A 21,710-nucleotide genomic window follows, 5' to 3' on the forward strand; every position below is an offset into this window, starting at 1 on the left:
TATTATAATATTTTTCTTAATATTTGACATCATGAAAATAAAAAAGAGTGTGTTATTTTAATATTGAATATTTTGATAGTATCATGATTCCGTTGGTGTGATTTTTAAATTTTTTTTATAAAAAATATTTAATTGATATATGGAACAATAAAAAAAATGGGTATGGGTATGGGTATAAGAAAATACCCGTTATCCGGTGGGGATGGGGATGGGTCAAAAGTTGTATACCCATTGGGTTTGGGGATGGGGATGGGATGAATTTTTATTATGAGGATGGGGATGGGATCATGATACCGTACCCGCCCCGCCCCGTTGCCATCCCTATTCTAGAATGATGTTATTTTTTTATTTAGTCTCTTTTCGATTGTTTTTCTTATAAAAAAAATATTTTCTAGATTACTTATATAATTTAATAGCAAACTACATATCATCCAACGACTTATCATTTTATCTCTGTTATATATTTCTATTTATCACTTTTTTAAGTATGAATAAACACAAAGGGTCATTTTCCCATAATTTATTATTATTTATTTTTTAAAATACATAATAAATAAAGAAAATAATTATTCTTTAGGGATAACTCACACATTAATATTAATAATTAATAATTAATAATTTGGTAGATCAGGAAAAAGGAAAACCAAAACAATAAAACTGAAATAATAAGAAAATGTGTACACGATCTCTTTATTAACTGTTATTTACGTTAATCATCTTAATTATGTAGTTCACATTAAAATTATTGAAGATTTCTAATCACTATTATAATAAAACTAAACTACTTTAAGATTAAAATATTAGCTACATTAATATCCAATTGTCGTAACGGCCATTTTTAGATAACGTTACGCAGTTCAAGAACTAAAATAAAAGATTACTTTAGCTTTTAATAAATACATATTAAATATACATGAGGAAGCCGAGCCGAGCTGAATAGCAGAAGCGAGCGAGCCACGTCAAAATTGAAAAAACCGATGTTAGTACCGATTTTAAACACGTAATTGTAGTAACCACGACAGGTGGCACTGTTGAGAATTGAGATTTTTTCCACTAATCACAATTTCATCACGCTCGGAGACGCTCTTCCGCGTGCCACAATAATATAAATTAAATTTCTGCCATCACCAATTTTACTTCATTTTTTCTCTTCCATTCCTTCATCCCAAACCCAACCCTCACCTTCTCCTTCCTCCTCTTCTTCTTCTTCCACCTCAAAACCCTTTCCTACATCTCCTCCTTCAGCGTCGCTCCCAACTTCATTTTTCATTTTTGCCCCTCCTTCTCGAGAGAAAAAAAATGGTTAGTTTTTCCTCTTTCTCTGTTTTATTCTGTTATTTCGGAAGCCTCTGGATAAGAGAGAACTCAACTCAACTCCACTCCGCTTCTGACCGATTTCAAGTTCTCTTCGGAGAATTTCATCATTTACGCCCATACTTGTCTTCGGCGTTCTCTCTGTCTGTCTGTGATTTTAAATGATTTTCGGCGGCTGCTGATTTTGTGTTTTTTATATTATTTCGAGCTGGATTCGTGGTCGATCTGATCATCAACATTGAACAGAGTAGAATCGAAGTTTTAATCATGCGTTTTCTGCTTTGCTAACTGTTTGCTCGCATGTTCGGTGATAGATCTGATTTTGATATGGATTTCAGCGTTCTATCTGGAATTGCATTGTGGTTTAGTGTTTTTTTTTTCTGCTTGTTAGATCCTCTAGGGATGATTGTAATTATAGGACACGGTTTGGATTATCTTTTGGAGCGTCTTCTGTTAGGTTTTCTGCTCTAAAATACTTGGATCCATTTTTCGTTGCTCATTTTCGTGTTTTTTTAATTAGTTTTTACGTCTGCGTTTATTTTTATTTTATTTCTTCTGTGCGTAATTACTTGGGCTTGCTGCCTCAAATAGATTTATTAAAACTTTGGTGTTTGGTTTAACTCGGTTGTATCTGTCGAAAGCATTTTTGAATGAATTTCTTCCTAAAAGAAAATAAGAAGAAAACAAATTTTCTTGTAGATGTTATCTTGTTTTAGCTTTTCCAAAAGCAGATTTTTTAACTTAGAAGCTAAATTTAGGCTAAAGAGGATTTTTTTTTTTGTTAACTTTATTTGAGTTTTTCTTCTAAAGGTCCTTCTCGAGTAATTTATCCTAGCAGACAAGTGTAAATTGACCCCATGCAGAGGAATCAAACATTGTTGTTGATGTTTCAATCACATTGCATGGGCTTGTGGATCTGCTCGCTTGTACATTGTAGGCATTGCTAGTGTGAAAGGAGATATTTTCATAATGTAACTGCCTGTTGCTTGTTGACTTGTGGAATTGTACAGGCGAACGCAGCATCAGGCATGGCTGTCCACGATGACTGCAAGTTAAAGTTTTTGGAGCTCAAGGCGAAGAGGACATATCGGTACATCGTTTATAAGATTGAGGAGAAGCAGAAGCAAGTTGTTGTGGAGAAGCTGGGTGAGCCAGCAAATGGTTATGAAGATTTCACTGCCAGTCTTCCAGCTGATGAGTGTCGATATGCTGTTTATGATTTTGATTTTGTCACCGAAGAGAATTGCCAGAAGAGCAGAATTTTCTTCATTGCATGGTAATGTCACAACAGCTTTAAGCGTAACACAATCAAAACGACCATAAATTTGAAAATTCCAATCACGTTTTGTTCATAGAGTTAATATTTTGTTGCTTTTGTTTGAAGGTCCCCTGATACATCTAGGGTTAGGAGCAAGATGATTTATGCGAGCTCCAAAGATAGATTCAAGAGGGAGCTTGATGGAATTCAGGTTGAGCTGCAGGCAACTGATCCTACTGAGATGGGTCTTGATGTGTTCAAAAGCCGTGTCAATTAAAAGATTCTGTTTATGCATTATGAGTTGTGATGGGGATCTTCCTTCAACTGAAGTTCCTCATATGGAAATGTCTATATTTTGTGGGATGGTCAACTTGGCTAATTTGGACTCAATTTTCCAAGTTTTGACAATGAAGTCTATTATTGCAACTTCAACCAGCTTCTCTTGTTCCAGTGTATCTTGTGGTTTGTGACATACAACCCGTGTTTGGGTGTCATCTTAATCCTATGCCTGCTAGTTAATTTTTGTGACTGCTTTCTTTGTGTGATTGGACTAAAATTTGGAATCGGCTATTGATGTAATATTGACAATTGCCATCTTACTAATGTCTTGCAACTCAAATTAACTGAACCAAGTCCCCCATAACAAGATTCAGGGGTGAGTTTTCTCATAATTGCATTTGCATTAAACAATAGTTAACAGATATGACGTTTCATAAACACCGTAGGATTTTCAAGTATTTGGGGTGATTAAGGTTCTCCACTTTTGTACCCAAAGTAGTTTTGTTTATATACTTGCAAAAAAGTTCACAACCAAAGCCCATATACAATATACCATAGGGCAAAATATGTTTTTAATACAACATCTGTTAACAAATTTTGTTTTTAATATATCTAATGTTTTCTTTTTACTAATTTCGGTTTTGGTATAATTAATATTTTTTATGTGACGTGTTACATCAAGGGTAACTTATATATGCATTACGTGACGTAGGAGAAATGTCATTAAGTGAACATAGGAGAAATGTCACTTGGATGGTGGTTATAAGTGGTAGGTATAAGTTTTAAGACTTGTAATTTTTAAATCGGGATATGTTATGCATTTATCATTGTCTCTTACATTGACAACAAAACTCTAAAAGAGGGCTAATTCTAATATGTTTAGGGTTTCAACTATGGTAGATGATGAAAAATGATGTGCTGTTTTAACAAAAAAAAGAAGTGATGTGATGGGAATAGTGGTGTCCAAAGTGTAAGTCTACAAGAAGACCACTTCGAATATTTTTGAACCGGTTGGTTTTCCAAATTGAGATGAAAACGCTAAAAAAACCAACTTGAATGTTCCAAAATTATATTTGGTAGATAATGAAAAGCAACCCTAGCCAAGGGGCCAATTACATTCCACAGGTAGATTTATTTCTGGACTTTATATTATAGGTCTTGGGCAAAGTAACATAAGATTTTAGGCCTTAGAAAAGTCTATGAGTTTGCATTTTCCATCGACTATACAGCTTGGAAGGCTAGGGAGAGACTTATCTCCTTTGGGAGTGAGTGGCCATATTATTGGAGAGTTTTCTTAGTGATTACATGACATTCTATAAATGGAGAGAAATTTTCCACTTTCTTGAGTGATCAAATGACACTCTAGAAATAAAGAGGATTTTTCTAATTTTTTCAATTCTTCTTTAGTGGCCACATTTCCGCCTCTTATTGGAAATGACTTTTGTTTTGGTCTCCAAGCTAGCTAAGTTAGAATTTTTAAGGTTTTCATCTCCAAAATTGGTGAGACCTTGGACTACAAATAAAGTTGTCTCCCCCTTATAAATTCATTTTAAGATTAGTAGAATTATGCTATCAAATTGCTTATGCACACTTGTCTCTAAAGTCAAGACTAGAGTATCCCATATGGTCTCCTCTAGCCACCCTTCATTAAGTATTGGCCTAACCTTACTTGAGAGCACCAAACTGCACCATTCTACTCGTCAAACCATCAAAACCGAGACCTCATTACCAATTGTCTTTGCTACTGTGTGCCCCACCATTCATGGAGTCTTTTTCAATGCTTGGAGCATCCTAGCTTGAGGAGGGAGTCATCATTTGGTATCAAGAGGTTATGTTATATAAGAGCTAAGTAACTTGGTCCTTGGTCTAATTTCATTTTCATGTTTTTTATAGAATTTTCTTTCTTGTCTTGTTTTTCACCATCTATAACCTTTGGTTTTCGTGGTTCTTATAATTGTTTCTCTTGGAACCATTTGACCATATAGCTTAAAAACCCTATCATGGTGTAGTTGTGTGCTTTTACATTTGATTTGAGTTTTTGTTCATCTTATATTTTTGGTTATATCATATGTTTTTAGTCATTTTTATTTTCAAATCCTTGTATGTTGTCCAGAGTTTTGTTTAATTCATATATGTTATCAATTCCATGTTTAACCATTTGATTTTGTTTATTTGACTTTGTTTATTTCCTTGTGTTTACCGTTTTGCGCCACTTATCATTGCATTTGAGTGAGTTAGTTGAAATTCTCTTCCTTTTTAGAACCTTAAAAATAAACCTTTACATCTAGATAACTATAACTATCTTATTGTCCAGTGAAAATTTTCTTTGAGCTTTCTTAATCACCCTAATATTTTGTATTTTTGAGTGCTTTTATTTTTACATATTTGAGTTCATGTTTGTTAGTAGATCATTAGTAAGTTCTTAGAGTTAGGTTTTTATTATATTTTCTTGAGTTTCATATTCTATAGTTTGAATCCTTTAAGTTTCCATTCTACTATTAGTGTCTTGTTTTTCCTTACAAGTTCATATGATGAAATAAATGCAATAGTAGTGTTTCTATTTCTGAATTTTGGTGATGCTGGAAAAGTGATAAAAAGAAAGAAAAAGAGTTCAAAAGATAAAACAAAAATACAAAAAAGAGAGAAAAAGAGTAAAATAAAATGACAAAAAGAGTACACTAAAATCACTACTACTACTTACTTTTGGTATGCTTAAATTGCTTGAAATTTCAGACTATTTTTGGTGCAGTAAACTTGTTTTTACATTAGCTAAATCTCATTTTGAGCCAAAAATGAGTGGCTCAGTGCACCATTAGCTCATGGTTTGATTGGCCAAAAAAGACTTCTCTATTCTAGTTATTTTTGGTTTTATTCATCCATTATAGTGCCTTTCTTTAGGTGAATCTTTTTGTGTGTTTAACTTCATTTTTTTTTTGCTTTTACTTTCTTACTTGTCTTCTTGCTAATATAGTTTTGTCATACATAAGTTCCTTTCTGCAAGAGCCTTGATCATTTTAAGCATTTTTCTCGATTTCTCGTTATCCTTCTTTCTCTCGATTTTATGATCTATTTTGGTGTAGGAGCTCTCTTTTTCGGTGAGCCAATCCTTGAGGTAGCATCTTAGGGGTGGAGACCTAATTGGACCTTGAACCTTGAAGAGGTGACAAAAAAACCAAGAGTGAAACACTTGAAAAAGGAGTGACAAAATGGCTTGAAGTGATGCACATTGGATTAGTTTTTGCAACGCGCATCGTCTCCATCCGTTGCAGCCAGACACATATTGTCCACGCATTGCCGTCGAAAGGTCGAAACGTCACCATGCCTCCTCCATAGCTATCACCGGAGCCCCCTTTGTCAGTTTTGGCTTTCAAAACTTCATTTCGGTGAAGTTTAAAGAAGTCAACCTTGTGAAAGCCTATAACATTCTAGCCTGATATTACTTATTTAAATGAAATTAATAATAATAAAATAAAAAGATAACATTTATTTAACACATTTTCCAAAATGTGGGAAAATAAAAGCTTTATTATAAGCATCAAACGATAAAATCTAGAAATATGTTTAACTCTTACAAATATAAAATGATTCATAGTACTGATTACAAAAATAATTCATAAAATTCATATAAAATATTTCCATGTAAAAACTCCCATGTTGGCTCCACTCTGGCTTTGAGTATCCACGTGCTCACTTACATCAACATCTGTTCCCATGTAACAAGTTACATGATCATCGTCAAACACACACAGATAAGGTGAGCTCAAAATACAATAAAATATCATATACAATAAAAGTAACAAGTTAACCCTTGACCCTTTTGAGAACCCCAATCCTCAGACCCAAGCATTCACATCTTTCTCTTGACGCCTCTTGATTCTACACCCTTTGATGATTACTTTGATTGATCTTTGTTGTCACAAATGTCTACACGCCCCTTCGACTGCAGGCCACACCTATAGTCCACATGTGATAATGATCTTGTCACGACCATAATCTGCAACACCAAGTAGAGTTTCCCAATACGAATCGCAGTCTATATTTGTCTCAAGACTACCAAACTCATCGGATAACACCAAGGAGGACAATCTTTAGGAACCCATTCGTAGGAGCCACGATCTCGCACACTCCACTGGACTTCCAAAACCACTACTCCACACGTGAGAATGATCATGTCACGACCACAATCCGCAACACCGAGTGAAATTTCCCAATACGAATCGCAGTCTGTATTTATCCCAAGACTACCAAACTCGTCGGATAACACTAAGGAGGACAATCTTCCGGAACCCATCCGTAGGAGCCACGATCTCGCACACTCCACTGGACTTCCAAAACCATTAGGCTACAACTTTGAGTGACCACGTGTTACCCTAATACAAGCTACACTCGTAATTAGGCCCTCGACAAAGCATCACCTTAAGACCTCTATCCAAAGTCGTGTAGAATCCTCCTTACAGTCCAATTCTGCACCTGGAACCACCTGACGCCTCGCTCGCATCGCCTGGCGAAAACTGGTTCCAAACCGCTTGGCGGAACCCACACGCCGGCAGGCGACAAGCGCCTTCTAGTACCTCTGTCAGACCAATTTCGTCTAGCGAGACTACCCCTTCTAACAGGCACCACGTGAGTCTAGTGGCCACTGCCACTGTTTTGGGTCTCTATCGTCTAACGGCTCGTCCCACGTCGCCAGGCACCATACTAGTAGCGACAATGCTACTAGTTTTTTGGCAATTTGAGATTGGTTCCAAGGAACCCAACCCTCCACATGAAATCAATCATCACTTAAATACTTATTCAATTATAATAACATGACTAACATATAGTCCATACACCAACATGCATTATGATTTCCTTACACCATTTATTTGACTAAGTAAAACATAACATGTGCATTACTACCACATCACAACTTACGCATACATACAATACTCAAACATCCCATTTTACCACACTAATTTTCAATCAATCATCCCAATTTGCAATAAATAACAGTTCCTAAATCATACAATATACCATATCACAGTCAAGGTAAACTTACCACTTCTACACTCTTGTAATTCCAATTATCACATAATCATACTTAATTCAATTACATACATTTGTGTCCTTTCCACCACCTCTGCCTAATTATCCAATATTATACACAAAATTTCCTAAAGAATCCACCCTAGTAGCCTAATGTGTTGCCTAATTGTAGTTCATGTAGTGCCAGGCGGTGCATACACACTCTGGGTTCTTCCCAAGTTTTCCTGCACTAGTACAAACCCTAACCCCCAATTCTTCAATCAAACACGCGTTTTGGTACTCTTTTAGTGTGCAATCACCTATACAATGCGGGTTTATAAAAAAGTAGGATCCTTTTCATGAAACATAACACCAATCTTAGAGACTAATCATATTTCGTCATACTCAAACCTAACACGAACCTTAACCAATTATGCAATGATTCATACCAGTTTCATCCAAAAACTCACTTGCAGGCAATTTTTCACATTCAAATTCACACGTACATACATAAAGGATCAATGCAAGTTTCTCAAATATTGCAGAAACCACAACAGGCCAAGAACTGGACAACCCAATTCGTGTCACATGGCAGACAACACGCAGCCACCAAGTCGTTCATAGGAAAAACTAGAAAAATGGGTTCTGGAGCATGCGTAGCTTGGCAGGTCTTCAACGCCGCCAGGCGGTTTCTGAAAAATTCCAAAAACGCGAAGAAACTCAAAACGAATTGATAGGAAAAATGCATCTCATACATTACACAATTATATAAGTAAAGGTTAAAGCACGAAGTGCAGTTCTCCTAACTTGGAAATCCTGCTATAATTGCTCCACCATCATTAATTTTTGCTCCAACTTTGATCTCCAACCTAAAAAAACCTTCTCTCAACCCTCTCACACCTCCTTAACTCAACTCTCTAAGGTCCTAAATTCTATGGTTGGCAATCACATGAATTTATGTTGTTCTCCCTTTCTTTTCCAACTCTAAAACTAATTTCATTGAATTAAAACGAAATTAAATTCAAATAAATTCCTTAATTGGTCCTTAATAGCTAATCAAGTCCAATTAATCCCTTTATCTACGTCTAGATTCATAGAACCTATCTCAAACTCTTCATCTACTCAATTTCGTCCCCAAGGCATAAAAAAGAAATAAAATGTTATGATTTTACTCTAGCCAAGGTTTGAGCCCTCAACCTTCCAATTACCAAGTGCATGCACAACCATCAAGCCAATTCATGTTTCTTAGTAATTCATACTTATCTATGATTTTATCTTACTACTATAGTCTCAATCATACACGCAAAACAATAAAACAATTAAATTAATTGACAATTGTCATACTTTATTCTCAATCATTTTAGCTAGTACTATTCCACATCATGATCACCTTGAGAAAGATTGAAGTTATGTGCCTACCAAAAAAGCTAAACAATGGAAACAAGTAAATTTCCAATTTTGTGACCTATTGTGACAATCTATGGAACCAAGTCTTTTAGTGTCCCTTAGAGCTTTCAAAACATGTCACTCAATTTTGAAGAAAGCTCAAACCATCTATACCGACGATATTCAACACCTCTATGATTCTGCAAACAGGCTAGCCTCTCTTAAAATGACAAACCATGATATGGTGTCTTTCATGACTAAAGCCCAATCAACCATGGAAGACTCATGTGGATCGTCTTAAAGTCCGATTAGATGCAAAAGGGTACACTCAGGTTCATAGCCTTGATTATTGTGAAACTTTCTCTCCAGTGGCCAAGATGACTATTATTCGTTTCTTCTTTGTAATGACAACAATTCGTCACTAGCCATTTTATCAATTGGATATAAAAAATGCCTTCCTCCATGGTGATCTTGAGGAAGAGGTTTACATGGAGCAACTTACTGAATTTGTTGCTCAGAGGGAGTCTGGTATGGTATGCAAATTACATCGTTCTCTATATGGCCTCAAGCAATCACCACGTGTTGGTTTGGAAAATTTAGCTCAATTGTTCAAAAATTTGGGCTAAAACATAATGAAGGAGATCATTATGTCTTTTACTATCATACATCTCTTAGGAAATGTATTTATCTAATAGTCATCTTGTGTTGTCAAGAAATGATATAATCATTACAAGAAATGATATCGCTGGCATATCTCAACTAAAGGACTACTTATGTAGACATTTTCAAACCAAGGGTCTTCGAAGCCTCAAATACTTTTTGGGCATTGAAGTAGCTCGGTCAAAAGATGTAGTTACAATTTCTCAAAGAAAATATTCTCTTGATATATTACAAGAAAAATGCATGATTAATTGTAGACCAATAGACAGTCTAAGGACCCAAATCAGAAATTAATGGTAGAAGAAAGTGAATTATTCTCCGATCTAGAGAGATATAGGAGGCTGGTTGAAAAATTAATTTATCGCACCATTACAAGGCCTGATCTATCTTCTGTAGTTAGAGTGGTTAGTCATTTTATACAAGCTCCATGTGTTGGCCATTGGAATGTTATTATCCGCATTCTAAGGTACCTATAAAAGGCTCCCAATTTAACATCTTAACCGGATATTACGAATTTAAATAATAAAATAAAAAAATAATAAATAAGCGTCATTTATTGAAATATCATTTCCCAAAAACGTGGAAAATTTAAAACTTTATTACTTCAAAATTTATTAAAATATCCATACTTATAAAACTCAATTATAATACCAAAGTATAATAATATAAAAGTTTACAATTCATTTAAAATGCATAAACTTAAAACTCTAATAAATCTTTTCTCCCATATAGCCCACACTATGGCTCTATATCTCACCAAATCCACCTACAACATCATTTGCTCTCGTGTACCGCATATACGATCATCGCTAAACACAAACAAATAAGGTGAACTAACAGTTAAACAAAATATATATATATATATATATATATATACATATATACATATATATACATATATACATATATACATATATATATATATATATACATATATATATATATATATACATATATATATATATATATATATATGTATATATATATATATGTATATACATATACAAATACATATACATACATATATATATACATATACATACATATATATATATATATATATATATATATATATATACATATGTATATATGTATATATATATATATATATACATATATATGTATACATATATACATACATATGTATGTATATATATGTATACATATATACATACATATGTATGTATATATAAATGTATATGTATATATATGTATACATATGTATATATATATATATGTATATATATATATATGTATATATATATATATATATAAACACCAAAGGAATTTCATTCTTTGATTTCATACCACATGGCCACCACTATATCATCTATGGTCTACGTCTTTAGACGAATATCTCAAGATGTCTTGTTGTCATATCTATAAGCCATAAGTTGTAAAGCACGTGCGGGAAACCTGCTACAGATCATATTATGTAACGCTAGGTGAAGTTCCCAATATGAATATCATTCATAACATCCTAAGACTACCAAACTCGTTGGTCTCACACCAAGGAGGGCAATCTATCTTGAACTGCCGTACGAGCCACAACTTGCACACTCACACTGGTAACACTCGCCAACCCGAGCCACAACTCAAGAGTTCCTCGTGTTCATCCGTCATCCTAAGCCACAACTCAAAAGATGTCATTCTGAACCACAATTGAAGGAATGCCACATGCTTAACCCCTATCTTGAGCCACAACTCAAGGGATACGTTCTGAGTCACAACTCAAGGAACACCAGCAAGCCGACCTTCGAGATATCACCAAAGCCTTGTAGACCACGCACATCCAAAGCAAGCAAAACACGCTTCCAGACAGCCTGGCGGGGGACACGTGTCGCCAGGCGCCAAACGCCTCTAGTGCCACTGTCTGCAAGTGTCGCCTGACAGGACGACCCTCACTACCAGGCACCACATGTTGCAGTAACCACTGCGAGTGTAGTTATCGCCTAGCAATCTAAACTCCTCCGTCAGGCGCTACCAGTACAACAAATTGTACTGGTTTAGGCCTCTCAGATTTGATTTCAGTCCTTCTCCTCTTATCCATGATACATCGCATGATTTCCTATCAAGTAAGTTCCATTTTATGTTGCTGAACTTACCTTTCTTGTGCCTTACTATCATAATCACCCTCACTCTCTTGACTACACAAATCTCCTTAAATCAACTAAGGTCAAACAATATTACTCTAATTTAGACCAAAGTCACAAACAGACCTGAAACTTATCACGGTGTTCCACTGCCACATCAATCTCAAAGCAATTACAAGTAACATACCCATTTATACCTTACCTTAGCATGATAACACATCTTTATCTTAGGCAATTTTACCTCACATCCCAACTCTTAACTCAGATTATGGCTCATCATTCAGCAAGATTCTGGTTTACATTGACCTTTATTACATTGTCATTATATTCAGACTTTTAACATAGCTCAACATTTAGAATTCTCCCTAATCTCATTCCATAAATTTCTCACTCCATGTATTACTTAATCATTGTAATACCATAGCCAACATATCTCAACCATACTTTCACATAACCCAAATCTACCTCGCGTCGCCTGGCGGGTGTTCATCACCGCTAGGCCATTCAAACAAAACCCAGGAAACTGGGTGAACAACCAAGCGTGGCCTGGCGACAGTTCATCGCCCGTCAGGCGATTTCTGGAAAAAATCCAGAAACACGAATTTGAACAAAATTAACAAAGCTTGGGCAGTATAATCATCATACATCTTGCAACAAATAGTAATACAAGTAAATATGTGGAGTCCAACTCCCCTAACCTGGTTTCCTTGTTAAAACTTGAATATTATTAATTCTTTCCTTGCTCCCAATGGCTTGCCTTAGCTCTCTCTCCAATTGAGCCCCTATGCTTCAATCAACAACACAGTTTCCACTCTGAATTCTCTCTCCCTATTGTGCAGAACAATGGTAGCCTTCACCCTCTCTCCTTTTCCTCTTAATTGGCTAATTACTAAGCCTTAATGATTGGTTAATGGCTCAAAACGAAAATACCATTAAAATTAAGTTTTAATTGTCATTCAATGGCTATTCCATGGTGGTTTTTCAGCCCCTTGGCCGCCCCTTCTAGCTGCTAGGGTTTCTTACCTTTCTTATCCATGCCAAAAAGAATTTTGGCAAAAAAAAAGTTCAATTTGGGACTACCAAGGTTTAAACCCGTAACCATGCGGATATCAAATCAATGCACAACCATTCATCCAATTCATGTTTCATGATAATTCCTATAATTCTAGGATTATATCATCACTCATCATGATCAAACCCAAGTCCTTTCACACAACCAAGTACTCTCAACCACTTGAGCTAGTACTTTTCCACATTACATTAATTAACATTTAATGCTATAAAGGCTCCCACTAACCTCATTTATGAATTAATTATTTATTTAATTAATTAAATTTCACGGGTCTTACACCCGAGAAAGGGTTGTTATATGAAGATAAAGAAAGCACTCAGGTCTTTGGATACTATGATGCAGATTGGGCAAGTTCGCCTATTTCATGGAAAAATAAGAAACAAAATGTAGTGGCCTGGTCTACAACTGAAGCTGAATATAGGGCAATGACGTCACTAACATGTGAACTTATATGGGTAAAGTAGTTCCCTTAAGAGCTTAAGTTTTGTGGCATCCAGACTATAAAGATGTATTGCGATAATCAAGCTGTTATCCACATTGCATCAAATACAGTGTTTCACAAGAGAACTAAACATGTAGAAATTGATTGCCATTTTGTTTGTGAAAAATTGTTGACGAAAGAAATATATACTAAGCTTGTTGAATTAAATGACCAACTTGCTTATGTGTTGACCAAACTTGGAACTTGGAATAATTATCTGTTACAAACTTGGAACATATAATCTATATGCTCCAGCATGAGGGGGAGTCTTGTAATAATTATTAAGTCTACCTGAAGTAAGGAGTAGTGTGTTGGGTTACCTCTAATTATTTCTTTTAGTTTTGTAGCTAGCAGTCTAGGGTAGTCTCTTAATCTTCCATATCTCTATTGTATTAGCTTTTAATCTATACAAATAGATGAACATGGGAAGCGTCATTTAAGCCCTCTAAATATATATTTTCTCTGTTTAATCTTAACTGGTGTGTTTGGGACTACATTGCTATGTTAAGGTTGTGTTATGTAGGGTGATTGAAATGTAGTTTGTAATGTGTATCAATGAATGACTAAATGAAATTATTAATTTTTGTGTTTTGTTCAATTTAGTCGTTGTTTTAGTTAAATAATGTTCGATTTAGTGGTGTTTTAGTTAAATAATGTTCAATTTAATCTCTATTCATCACCCCTAACCCTCAACTTCATCACCACCAGACCCTCCACTTTATTGCCCCCTAAACCTCCACTTTGTCACCCTCATCGCCCTCTTTGTCAACTAACAACTTCTGAAACACAATCAACAAGACTATTATCTCCAGTCTCTAAAGGTCCATGACAGTAGCCAACAACTTCATTTAAATCATGCCATGACAAAACTTATACTAGTTTATCTCCCTAACCCTCATCCCTCTTTTATACCCAATTTTATTCCAAAATACAATAAACATTGTAATGACAACATTCATTAGAAGCTCAAGTAATAAAAAATCATCCACGTAACACAAATAGTGTCACCTTGTACAATATCTCGTCATCAATTTAAATAGCATCAAGAAAAATGACCAAATAGAACATGATTTAGTAAAATAGGAACCAAATTAAAAATGACCAAATAGAACATGATTTGGTACAATATCTTATCAGAAGCTCACATCTTCATCAATATTTTACATTTTTTTTTCAAGATTCCATTTTTGGGTTTTTTTTTTTTTTTTTTTGTGTAACGTTCTGAATGTGTGGGTGTTGTGCATTTTTTTCTTTTTGGCAGTTGATGTTTTTCTTCGTTCTCCTGTAACGGTTATGATTTAAAATAATTACTTTCTATTTATAATAGTTTATTATATAAGTACGTTGCTTCATTTTAAGCAATTTTGCTTGCCATGCCAGGATTCTTGAATGATTTGATGCTTACCCTGGTGGAGATGCTATAACAGCTCTTATATAGTAATTTTGCAAGTTTGTACTGTGTAGCAACTTGCACCGGAGAGCCAGACATTATAAAAGCTTTTTCTTTTCTTTTATTTTCGAGGGGTTAAGTAATGGGGTCGATCAATGACCCATAACAACAGCACAACAATACTGACAAACAACGAACACTAAACAGTCAGTAAAATGAATACAAGGATGGGACCTGATTTATGCATCTCTATAGACGATGAATTTGGTCTTTTGACAACCGTTTTAAGTACTCCTTAGCATGCTCACGCACCTGCGAGAAAACAAAAAGGCACAAAGCCCGTTAGAGTTACTCAATACAGAAGGCAAGCTCAAGTTTAATGATTCAGCGACCGGCAATGTGACGGGTTTGAGGTTCGAAGAAAGTGAGGTTTTGTCACACACCAGTGTTGTAACACCTCCCAAGAACCAAACCAAAATATATATAAAGGGAAACCTTGACTATAAAATACGTACACAAACAGTAGAATCATACTTCCACGTGCATGAAATATAGGATAAGAATGAAGTTTGTAATTGAATAGCTTATCTCAATTTGGGGAAAGAACTTCAACACATGGTAGCTCACTTATGGGATGGCATTTGGTGTTTACTTGTATTAGGAAGCATATTCTACTTTGAAATATGAAGTAATAAATGCTTGATGTATTTAACCATAATACCAATTTCAGACCAACTAAGTCCAAGTCAAATAAAAGCCTGCAATTCTCATCCTAGAACTAAAATAGTTAAAATTAATAAGTCAGCAAACTCCTTATGCCATAAATCCATTAAGTACTATTGATATGAATGATAGCTACAAGTTACATGTTCACATTTTCCCCTTGAAACTGGAAACACACAAGGCTGGAGAAGTGATATTATCAATGAAGCTAGACAGACGAAACCAACACCAGTGCTGAAATGTGTGCAATACAGCTCCGAGTCCTGGGCTTTAGACACTTTCATATGTTTCAGCGCCTTTAAAATAAGGTGTTTTCCCTTCCATTACATTCTGTAAAACATCACCCAAGTGCACTTGCAGGAAAGCCTTTCAGTACTCAAAATCTTCTGGGCCTTTTCCTATCCAAAATAGCACCAAGATTGGCTAATGCATCATTATATTTCTGAATCCTGAGGAGGCCTTTGATAATAGATATTTCGGATTGTGAGAATCTTCCTTTTTCCATCACCATATTGATGAGTTGGACAAGGGTGTCCTCCCTTGATAAAGAGCAAAGACCTTCAGCCAAGAAACCAAATGACTGGAACTCTGGTAATATTCCTTTCTCCAACATTTCAACCGTAAAATCAACAGCCTCTTGTATGGGTCCTCCACCATTACAGAGACCACGGAAAAGAATCTTGTATGATACAACATCCGGAGGATCACCCTTTTCCATCATTTCTCTGAAAAGCCTCATGGCTTCGCTGGTTCTCTTCCTTTTGCAGAGTGCTTGAATCACAGGGTTATAAGCATGGGGAGTCAAGACCATACCTTTCATCTGAAGAGATCTAAGGAGCTTACTTGCAATCTCTACTCTCCCCGCCTTACACAGCCCCATAATAAGGGTCCCATAAGTTACAATATCCGGTTCACACCCATTCAAACTCATATTCTGCACAATATCAGCTGCCTTCTTTATATCCCCCTGTTGGCAGAAGTACTTAAGCATTGAAGTATAAGTGAATTTATCCGGCTTTAACCCTTCCATTATCATCTGATCCATAAGCTGAGCAGCTTCTTCCACTCTCTTGCTCATACAAAGGCCATTAATAAGGGTGTTGTACGTCACCGAGCTTCTCGATACCCCCAACATCTCCATCTGATCAAAAATATCCTCTGCCTCCTCAATCCTATTGCTCTTGCACAAACCATCAATCAAAGTATTATACACCACCACATTTCTAGCACAACCACATTTCTCCATCTCTTTCAGCAGCCGCAACGCTTCCTTAAGTCTCTTGTCAGAACACAGACTCTCAATCAATATACTATACGTAAACTCATCCGGCTCACACCCTTTCTCCTTCATCTCCTCAAACAACTCCATCGCAATCTCTCGGTTACTCGTCAAACACAAACCTTGTATCAAACTATTGAACGTACACACATCAGGCAAAAAACCCTTGCTGGTAAGAACACGGGCAAGCTCGGTCGCCGCTTCAACATGATTCTCCTTACACAGAGTACTAATCAGTGTGTTAAAAGTCACAGTATTCGGCGAACAATCCCTCGAAATCATATGGTTTAGAATTTCAACAGCCTCATCAATCTCACCCAACTTACACAACCCAGAGATCAAAGAGTTATAAGTATAAACATCCAAATCAAACCCTTTCTCAAGCATAAAATCCACCATCTCCAAACCCTGCTTGATATGCCCGGTCCGACACAACCCACTCACCAAAGCATTGAACGTAAACTGGTCAGGGGAAAACCCTTCTTCGTCATAAATAAATCTCAAAGCCTCTTCAATTCTACCCTCTCTGCAAAGCCCATTCACCAAAACATTCACGGAAACAGTAGTTAGCGTGCACCCGGACTCCACCATGAGTTCCTTAATCCTCAACGCGCCGTCCACATCACCCTCTTCGATAAATCCCTGCATGAGCGTGGTGAACGTTTTCTCGTCGGGCCTGAGGCCGTGGTTAGGCATGTCCTCGAGCATGAGAATGGCGGGCCGCAGCTGGTGAGCCTTGCAGAGGGCCCGAATCAAAATGTTGAAGGTGGAAACGTCAGGCGCGACGCCGTCAGCAACCATCTTGGAGTGCAGCGTTTCGACGAGCTTGAGCTTGTTGGCTTTGACGAGGAGGTTGAGGGCAACGTTGTAGAAGCGCGTGTGGGGTTTGAGGGCGAAGTCGCGTTCCATGAGGTGGATGACGGCGTTGATTTCAGCGTGGAGTTCGAAGTTGGCGTAGGTTTCGAGAAAGATGAGGAAGGTGGACTCGTCGACGGGGCAGGCGGAGGACTGCATCTGGTTGAGGAGGGATAGCATTGAGTCCACGGAGCCGACTCGGCCGAGTTGGCCCAGGAGCTCGTGGAAGATTGAGGGGTGGGCCGAGTAATTGGGCTGGGCAGAGGCCCATTGGAAGAGGCGGAGCGCGGAGGACTCGTCGGGCTGGCGGCGGAGGAGGTCGAGGAGTTGGGAGGGGGAGAAGTCGGGGGGGAGAGGTTGGTGAGTGGCGGAAGTGGAAGATGAGAGAGCGGAGGAGAATCTGAAGGTGGAAGAGATAGAGAAAGAGAGGGAGAAAGGTATTGTGTGGCGTTGGGTTATTACAGTGTAAGGAAAAGGGTGGCAATGGAGAGAGGATAGTGCCATTGAAACAATTTTACAAACATGTGGCGTGCGTGAAGAATTGGGTGACCGCTGCAGCACTGTAGAGTGTGGATGAATTGAGAAGAGGGTTTGCCACTTGGTGGTGAAGAAGAAACAGTGATCCTGGTGTCGGATGAGGACCAGAAGAGAATCTCTTTCAGGGGGTAAGAAGCTATGTTCAAGGAGGATAGAATTCTATTTGTTTGGATATTTTCACCGCATATACGAAAACTAGCTTTATTTCGAGTTTTAAAACTGGAAAAACAAATGTAAAAATTAAACAATGCAAAATAAATTAAGATAATTTAAACATTGAGGATAGAAATTAAGATTTTTGCAAATACTTTAAGATCTTAACGCTTTTTTGTTGTGACCTGTTATGCGAAAACTAATTATACATCTTACTTTGTGGGAGGCTTGATTGTATGGTCATTTGTAAGATAAAAAAAAAAAGTGTTGATATTTATTTTGTGGAGATTTCATCTCTTCTATGTATTAATGAAAGACAACACACAACCTACCTCACAAAAAATCTTCTTTATTTGCATGGTTTTACAATTCTTCATTGTTTTCCTATTCCATGCTATGATATATATGGGGCTTCACTATTTTTAAGGGTTTATGAGAGAATAAAAATACAAAGTGATTAGATACCAGAAAAAATACTCCAAAGAAAAAAAAAATGACATCCATTAACTATTTTTTACTATGAATCATAAATAAGGATACAGATACAACAAACACGACAATTAAATACAATTTTTTTATAATTATATATTTATTATGTAAAATATATTTTTAATATATTTATTAAAATATAGTAATAATATTTCATTTTCTTATTCAGTGGCTTATTAAGTATATTTATCTTAATTTTCAATAATAAAAATAAATTAAACATCATGTAAAATGTACCGCACCTAGGCGATCCCATACAACTACACGGTAGAACCCGTTTACATGAATTCCCGCAAAACATGTGAACATATATTAGATGAATCAATCAAGCAAGCGTAAGCGGCCCAAGCCGCCTACATCAGAAGATAAAACGAGAACCTGTCAATTATTCCAGACTTAAGGTACTAGAAGCAAGTCCCCTAAAGCCAATAGGGATCGAACCAAAGGGCTTGGCCCAATCCCAAATGATGGCCCAGCCCATGACGTGGTCAAACATAATTAATGATCTATAAATATGCATGGACCCCAACAATTAAAGGTACACATTCATTAATCCCTTAATCACGAGATTTGACTTTTTGAGAATCCTTTGCTGACTTGAGCGTCGAAGTCTTCTCTGCAGGTAACCCCTCTTGGGTCCAGGCCAGTCCAAGCCGAGATACCAACAGATAGAATATGCGAGCTGAGAAGAAGCCAATTAGAGAGATTGCGGGTTGAGGTAAGGTGATATTTGTGTCTGACTTCTCTTATTTGTTCTTCGCAGGAACAATTGGCGCCCACCATAGGGCACGAAGTAACATCTTACGTATCAACCCGCACTTTCTTGATGATGGTTTCTACTCGCAACAGAGTTGGAGTCACGAAGCAAACTGAAGCAGGTCCTGTAGCGCCTGCTGGCACCACCCCGGACTTGACCGCCATCCTTGAAGGCCAAGCCAAAATGCAACAAGAGTTGGCTGATCTGAAGAAGCACAGTGCTGATGAAATGGAGGCACTCAGACAAGAAAACTCTCAGCTAAGGAGGAAGATCGAGGCTGACCCCACCCTGAAGGGGAAAGCCAAGGAAGCGTCAGAAGCCACAAAGTCTCTGGCTTACCAGCCTAGTGAGGAAGAAAGCGAGTACAATCCTACCCCGCACACTTTCACCACCACTCAACAAACACCCATCATCTCTACCCATCACACACACTTCCACCCCACCCTCCCAAGACACCCTGCTGCCACCATTTCCACTACCCATATCCCACCTCACAACTTTACATCAACCTTTCCCACCCTGTCCACCATCTCATTTCGCCTCACCCGTTACGACCCCAACAACCCAAGCGTCGCCACCCTTTTGATTCCATCACCAACACCCCTATCCCTGCCTAGTGGGAACCTTTCACGCTAGACCGTTATACGGGAGAAACCAACCCAGACGAGCACCTCAAAATATACATAACATTTGTCGCCCTCTATACATCCCATGATGTCATTTTCTACAAAGCTTTTCCAATCACCCTCGAAGGCCCTGCACTCGAATGGTTCACTACTCTCCCGCCATATTCCATTGACTGCTTTGACACCCTATCCCACATGTTCACTACTTATTTCGCCGACAGCCGTCCACATCAAACCACAATCGTCTCTCCTCGACGTTAGATAAGAATAAGACGAGACGCTGCAGACCTTCATAGACCGCTTCAGGAAGGGCGCCCTCCGCACACCCCACCTCAACCAAGAGATGATATTGCAATGTTTGGCCCTCACTCTCAAACTCAGTTCGTTCGCTAACAACGTCTACCTACACTCATCCGCATCCATGCATGAACTTAAGCTCCGCGCCGCGAACTACATCCGCATGGAAGAGATGCAAACCCTCCACACGAAGTTCTGCAATGACTACACACCCTTCGCTGCTGCCCTCGCCAAACCACCCTCACGGCCTAACTTCAGACGCAGACAACCCAGACAACCACGCTTCACCAGATACGCACCATTAAATGTCCCCAGATCCTGCCTTCTTGATGAAGCTCTCCAAGCCGACCTCATCTAACCACCTCGTAAAACATCCAACCCTCCCAACGTAGACGTGACCAAATATTGTCGCTACCACCGTAACAATGGCCATACCATAAACGAATGCAAAGCACTCCAAGACAAAATAGAAGAATTGGTTCGTGCTGGCCATTTCCGTCGCTTCATCCACAGAGACGACCACCCACATCCTTCACGATCCGATCACCGATACACCCCCGCAATTCTCGCCACGACAGACGCCTCACCCAACCAACTAGCCATGACCCACAACCTGCTCGCACGGATGTTGCCACGTCTGATCCCCCACTACGCGGCACGATTAACACCATCTCGGGTGGCTTTGCTAGTTGCGGGTCCACCTCCTCCGCCAAAAAGAAACATCTCCGCCAACTCTAGTCCATTAACCACATAACCCATTCCCACCACAGACGCCACATGCCTCCCATTACCTTTACAAACGATGATTTCCATGACGTCGACCACCAGCAAGACAACCCCATGGTCATCACGGTCGAAATCGAAAACTACACGATAAAGAAGGTCCTTATCGACCAAGGCAGTTTAGTTAACATGCTATATTGGACGACATACCAGAAACTACAGCTCCCCACCACTACCATGGTCCCCTATGATGAACCTATATACGGCTTCTCCGGGGAGAAGGTCTCCACTCACGGGTACATCGATCTCCACACCGTTTTTCATGATGGCACTC

At 37.8% G+C, this 21,710-nt stretch overlaps 2 protein-coding genes and 1 long non-coding RNA gene across 3 annotated transcripts; 1 reads left to right on the forward strand and 2 right to left on the reverse strand.

Annotated features, from left to right (window-relative positions):
- The first annotated feature begins 1,118 nt into the window (after positions 1 to 1,118).
- On the forward strand, positions 1,119 to 3,191 carry LOC114191480 (actin-depolymerizing factor 2). The gene is made up of 3 exons (XM_028080664.1): positions 1,119 to 1,302; positions 2,325 to 2,590; positions 2,699 to 3,191. The coding sequence occupies exons 1-3, from the start codon at positions 1,300 to 1,302 to the stop codon at positions 2,847 to 2,849; spliced, it is 420 nt and encodes a 139-aa protein (XP_027936465.1). The 5' UTR covers positions 1,119 to 1,299; the 3' UTR covers positions 2,850 to 3,191.
- A 3,231-nt stretch (positions 3,192 to 6,422) lies between these two features.
- On the reverse strand, positions 6,423 to 18,718 carry LOC114191792. Its single transcript, XR_003606011.1, has 3 exons — positions 18,654 to 18,718; positions 15,172 to 15,249; positions 6,423 to 6,554 (listed from the first exon to the last, which is right to left on the reverse strand). It is a non-coding gene; the product is annotated as an uncharacterized LOC114191792 (long non-coding RNA).
- LOC114191791 (pentatricopeptide repeat-containing protein At3g53700, chloroplastic) lies at positions 15,731 to 18,529 on the reverse strand. The gene has a single exon (XM_028081184.1). The coding sequence runs from the start codon at positions 18,296 to 18,298 to the stop codon at positions 16,037 to 16,039; it is 2,262 nt and encodes a 753-aa protein (XP_027936985.1). The 5' UTR covers positions 18,299 to 18,529; the 3' UTR covers positions 15,731 to 16,036.
- Positions 18,719 to 21,710: the final 2,992 nt, after the last annotated feature.

Source organism: Vigna unguiculata, chromosome 7 (assembly GCF_004118075.2).
Source record: "Vigna unguiculata cultivar IT97K-499-35 chromosome 7, ASM411807v1, whole genome shotgun sequence".
Lineage (NCBI taxonomy): Eukaryota > Viridiplantae > Streptophyta > Magnoliopsida > Fabales > Fabaceae > Vigna > Vigna unguiculata.

Excerpts from the sequence above, each read along its gene's own strand:
- LOC114191791 (XM_028081184.1), bottom strand. The coding sequence starts at position 18,298 with ATGGCACTATCCTCTCTCCATTGCCACCCTTTTCCTTACACTGTAATA.
- LOC114191480 (XM_028080664.1), top strand. Across the intron at positions 2,591-2,698 it reads AGAATTTTCTTCATTGCATG|GTCCCCTGATACATCTAGGG; the intron begins GTAATGTCACAA and ends TTTTGTTTGAAG.